At 38.3% G+C, this 5,768-nt stretch overlaps 1 protein-coding gene across 1 annotated transcript; it reads left to right on the top strand.

Annotated features, from left to right (window-relative positions):
* Window positions 1-1,104: 1,104 nt before the first annotated feature.
* Window positions 1,105-5,518, top strand: ccr12a (chemokine (C-C motif) receptor 12a). Its single transcript, XM_067473916.1, has 2 exons — window positions 1,105-1,316; window positions 3,204-5,518. Exon 2 carries the CDS (start codon window positions 3,218-3,220, stop codon window positions 4,313-4,315), a length of 1,098 nt encoding a protein of 365 aa, XP_067330017.1. The 5' UTR covers window positions 1,105-1,316; window positions 3,204-3,217; the 3' UTR covers window positions 4,316-5,518.
* The last annotated feature ends 250 nt before the right edge of the window (window positions 5,519-5,768 follow it).

The following is a 5,768-nucleotide window of genomic DNA, read 5'->3' as shown; positions in this document are numbered from 1 at the left end:
CTGCTTCTTGTCCACTTCCCCTTGAAGTTGCATTTTCTCACTGCAGCCCTGTAGTATTTGTCCATTTGTTTGCCAAGGTTAACTTAGATCACATATCCATATGCTCTTGTACACTGCCATTTCCCAGAATGTTCAGATAATTGTTCCATGTCACTATTTTTGATCACAGCCCATGTTGTGTATGTCCCCACTGTTTTAGGAATATGAGAAGCAGGGAAATCAAAATAAAGAAGTGTACGGTCACTAGACAAACTAGACAAACCTTTCTGTTAAACCACTATGAAACATCCTTACATGTTCAAAAGCAAAAGGTGTCACTGCTCAACTACTGATCTGACTCTGCTTTAAATTCATTGCGTTTCATTTTCTAAATATGTTGCTATGCGGAATGTACAGACATGCACACAGACACAGATTGATTGTAGCTTCAACAGGAAGCAGTAATAAAACAAAATAGTTTTCTTCCAGTTTGTTTTCCTGTGTTGTGTTAAAAGTCATCCTCACAACACAGTTCCAGTGCTTCTGCAGAATCTGTAAGCACCTGTTCCCACAAGTCTCCAGAGAAATGTACTTCATTTTAGGATAAAAAGATTAATATCCTGCCGCTAAATCACAGGTCTTCAATGATGATTTTACACAAAATTGTAAGTTGAAACTTCTGGAAGATGAAAACATAAACTCATGACTTGTGTTTCCTCCAAAGTTAAAGCGGTGCACTGTATATTCCTGTTTTAAGGTGGTTTAAAGGTGCGCTTCTTGGCTGTATAGTGTTAATGGTCAGTTGCAGACTGTGTGAGCTGTGATTAAAACAGTGAAGACGGGACGACACTGGAGACGTGAAACTCCCAACCCACTTCCACCTGAAAACGACTCCTTGCGCGGGATGGCTGGAACTAGGTAGATGGGCGCTGTCAGGAGTATTTTTAAAGTATGATCTACATCACGATATTGCAACATCTACGTTTTCTGAACTAAAAATGATTTACAAGAAACCCCCCTCCGAGTCCCACTGAATGGGAAGTTCACAGCCCGCTAAAGTTGTCCTGCCGAGCCTGTCGTTGCAGCGGTGCACGAACCAAAAAAAAAAGAAAGAAAAGAAAAGGTTTTAAGGTTTGTTGGCTGAGGACACAGATGAGTGGGTGCTGCATGAGCAGGGCATGATCTGACTTCGTGAAGTGACACACGCAGATGCAGCAGCGGGATTAAGGACAACCTCTTTCACACTAAAAGCCCCGAGCTCAGTCAGCTGTAGACTATTTGAAGTCTTCGTCCTCCTCCTCCTTGTGTTGCTGCTGCACACCTACCAGACCCCACTGGTGAGTTCAGTCAGCGTTTAGGGCATTTAATAGAGTCTCCGGTTACGTCTTTGGTTGTTTTTCATTAATTGGTATTTTTCTATTTTGATGCTGGGAAATGAGCTAATATATAATGTGAACAATGATTCTTCAAATATTGAGCAAAACTCGGATGAAAAATAATGAATTTGCTTGTAATATTTGTTTTCATGTAAGGGAATATTAGCTGCAGAAATGCACGCTTCTACTTAGATGTTAAATGTGCACTGACACACATCTATACATTACATATAAGACAATTTGATTGATTAGACACTTTATTTTTTATGGAAAAACTGTTGAGATGTTAATAGAGAATAAGCTACCAAAATAACTACAACCTAAGGTTTTACTGCTAAAGTATATTATTTATAACTTCATTCTTATAAGTACCAATACTAAGTCATATTGGCAACTGATGCTGTGTAGGTTAAATGAAGAATAATTCTGTTTTGTAAATACATTCATGTGAACCTGCACCTGCATTTTTATTTTATTTTATGTATTTTTTTGTCCTTTCGACTTATCCCGTGACTTCATTAATATTTATGAATACTAACACAGTAACTTACGGCTATAGTAACAATTGTTTATAGCAGATACAAAACACTGATGTGGATGACGTTATGATTCGGGAAATAAACTAACCAAGCCTCTTTAATTAACCTTCTCAGTGACACGTAGTGCACAGAAATGAGAATAAAGAAAACACAAAACCATAGATGTGAATTTGAAGATAAGCTCCATGTTAATCAATTTCCATTAGGCAAACTGCAGACAGGAAGGTGAAGAACGAGTTCCTGTTTCTTCCTGTATTTGATGGAGACTTGACACTTCAGTCAGTCCGACAAGTCAGATGATGAAATCAGAGAATCTACACGAACCTGATTTTTGATATGCAAACTCCCATCACTTATCCACAGCAAGACTGACAGTGCTGCAGACCAGAGACCCCATAGTTGCATCATATCATATCTAAAAAGGCTTTTAAATGTGATTTTATAATAGTTTAAATCCTTTTCCAAATGTTCCACCCTATTTTGAGCCTGTGCCCCAGTCTTGCCAACCAATAATACATATCCTTTTTCGGAATAAGATTGGGCTGATTAAGGAGAAGTGGAAATTAGATTTTAGTGACACGGAAATCAAAAGAAATTCTCATTCCTCCTCATTCCAAACATAAATATCTTTGCTTTCTACTGTTGCCAAATTTTTCACTCAATTCAAAATTTGCATGTTGAATTAAATGCGTTCATGCCCAAAAATGACTGTGGTTTGTAAGCTGCAGAGAGAACTTAACTCTAATTTGTTTGCTTTGCATCATTTGTGTTATGTTTTTAATCTGTTTTATGGTTTTCCGTAATTCATTGTTTTGGGAAAAATGTGCAAAGTTTATTTAGAAAGATTACAAATGTTTGTGTTGTTGTTGATCATAGAATGTTTCAATAGTACAAAAAACGTACAATTGGAATTACAATTGAAGAATACGTATTCTACTTTCCAGAACTCCTTAGCTGTTTTACTCCTTAGGTTGTTAGGTGAAACCTAACAGGTGAACCTGGGCTTTCAAACTAAGTCATTTCTGGGAAGATATATTGCACCGTACTTAAGAGAGTCGGGATTTTTTATTGCTCCAGTCAGCAGATTCTGTTCTCTATTTTGAAAGACTAAAAAAACATGACTCATTGACTTACCAGTCATTTATTTCATAACCCTGTTGTGAACCGTTGACTATCACTGTCGTCGTGTTTTTTTGGATCGTCAGTGCTCACATTGGCAGGAGTGAATAGATCTATTTTGTTTTATGCCATGTTTCTTCCACTTGCAGCAAGCACACTAACATATTTCACTATTATTTCTGTGCCACAGAGCAAACCCCAGCCATGAGTGATCAAGAAGACCAATATGACCTTTTCAAGATGCTATTACAGGAAAACAGTGACTACAATGACACGACTGACCCAAACTATGTGGTCAGTAAAACCGTTATGCTCTGTCCGAAGACAGCTGTCAACGAATTTGGTGCGAGATTCATCCCAGTTTTCTACTATGTCAACTTCCTCTTGAGTTACATTGGCAATGGGCTTGTCCTCTTCATCATCTACAAGTATGAGAAGCTCAATACAGTGACAAACATCTTCCTCCTGAATCTGGTCCTCTCCAACTTCCTCTTTGCCTTCAGCCTCCCTTTCTGGGCGACATACCATTTGTCAGAGTGGGTTTTTGGCCTAGCTATGTGTAAGCTGGTCAGCAGCGCCTACTTAATTGGCTTCTACAGCTCCATACTCTTCCTCACCCTCATGACATTTGACCGGTACCTGGCAGTGGTGCATGCGATTTCAGCTGCCAAGCGCAGGAAAAAGATGTATGCGATCATTGCATCTGTAGGAGTTTGGTGGCTCAGTGTTGCAGCAAGTGTAAAAGAGCTGGTTCTCCAGAACGTGTGGAAGAATGAGATGAGTGGACTACTGTGTGAGCAGTCAGGCTACCCTGAAGAAATCATGCAACGATGGAATCTGTTCAGTTATTACCTACAATTCCTGGTCTTTTTCCTCCTCCCTCTGTTCATGGTGATGTTCTGCTACATCAGCATCACGATCCGCATCCTTTCCACACGCATGAGGGAGAAGTGCCGTGCCATCAAGCTCATATTCGTCATCATCTTCACTTTCTTCGGCTGCTGGACGCCATACAACATTGTCATCCTACTGAAAGCTATGCAGGTCTCCAGCGGTAGTGAGGAAAGATCGTGTTCTGACTCTGACAGATTGGACTACGCCTTGTACGTGACACGGAACATAGCCTATTTGTATTGTTGCATCAGTCCCGTGTTTTACACATTTGTTGGAAAGAAATTCCAAAGCCACTTCAGGAGGCTGATAGCAAAGAAGATCCCCTGTCTGAAGGCACACATTAGCCTCAGTAGCCAGAGCAGCAGGTCTACATCACAGAAGACAGCACATTCTGCTTATGAGTATTAGTCATACACACATACCCCCCCCCCCCCCCCCCCCCCCCCCCACACACACACACACACACACACACACACACATATGCACCACAACCACATGCAGACAGTTCAGTGTATTTTTGTTCAATAGTTGGGCAATGCAAGAAACCAGATGTCAAAGTCACGCTCAATAGCAATCATTTAAAAACATCTTAGCTTTTCTCATGCAGTTTTACTTTTTATCTTTTAAGCTCTCAACCTATTTTTTGAGCATCTTTATATTTCTTTGCCAAAAATGCTCCATTACATATAATATAATGGAGCATTTTTATATATATATATATATAAAGTTAATAGTACCACTATTAACTTTTTTACTAAAGCTTAAGGTAAAAAGCTTTAATATAATTGATAATATAACTGCATAAATACTTAATGCACTGACACACCAAGATATATTAGTTTTTTTTTTCTAATCTAAATCTAAATCTGCAAAAAGAGACTGGCAACCATATATGTCAGGAATATACAGTACATTATATGATAATACACTGAACTGAAGATGAGTAAAGATAAAAGTAACATGCAATAGAAATACTCCAAAAAAGTACACCAAAATGTACAATACTTGAGTAAATGTTCTTAGCTAATTACCATCATTTTTTTGTTTAGTGTTGTGGTGACTTGTCTGCTGCACAGTGGTTAAATAAAGGTACAGACAAATGTCTCAGGACAACTTAAAATTGATGTTGTTTTGTTAAAGAGGAAGAATGACAGTTTGCAAACACCAACACGTCCTCTCTCTATTAGAAAAAAGCTGCACGGTGATTCTGTTGTTAATCAAATTTAACTGAAAAAATGAGACCATTCTGAGGGTGTTGATAAAGCGTTTCTTATTCTGTGATTTTCTTTTTGTAAATAAAATATACTAATCAAAATGCATGAAAAGCCTAAAAGCAAAAACACACATTGTGCAATAACAATAGGCTTAATTCATAATGAGCATTGTTAAAACATTTCTCTGTCAAGCAGCTTGTTCCCTGGAACATTCAGTTACACATGGGCATTGAGGTCAACCCTCAGCAATGGGGGCAATTGTTGTAAAGTGTTTCTTTCTATGTTTATACATTGGTGAGTTTGTGATATTGATGTTGAGTGTGTAAATTTATATTGTCAAACTGCATTAAATGATATGTACCTTAATCTTACAATAAATGTGATGATCAAACTGCCACCTGTGAGTTCTGTTCTTTTAAATGGTAAATGGCCGCTTATATAGTGCATTTATCCAAAGTACTTCTCATCCAAAGCCACTTTTATGGTAACTACTTTTTAAAGTCTCTGCAAAGTCTAGTGGTTAAATTGTTTCCCTTTTGTGACAGAACATCTGGAGTGGTTTCCTGTGAGCTTGGCTCATTTTATGACAAATACGGTCTGAGTAAGTGTTATTGTGAAATATGTTTTCGCACAGGTACATGTCACCC

Source organism: Channa argus, chromosome 14 (genome assembly GCF_033026475.1).
Source record: "Channa argus isolate prfri chromosome 14, Channa argus male v1.0, whole genome shotgun sequence".
Taxonomy (NCBI): domain Eukaryota; kingdom Metazoa; phylum Chordata; class Actinopteri; order Anabantiformes; family Channidae; genus Channa; species Channa argus.
This window is presented reverse-complemented; position numbering and strand designations above follow the sequence as displayed.

What these genes read in the sequence shown, in the direction of transcription:
- ccr12a (XM_067473916.1), top strand. Translation starts at nt 3,218, where the DNA reads ATGAGTGATCAAGAAGACCAATATGACCTTTTCAAGATGCTATTACAG.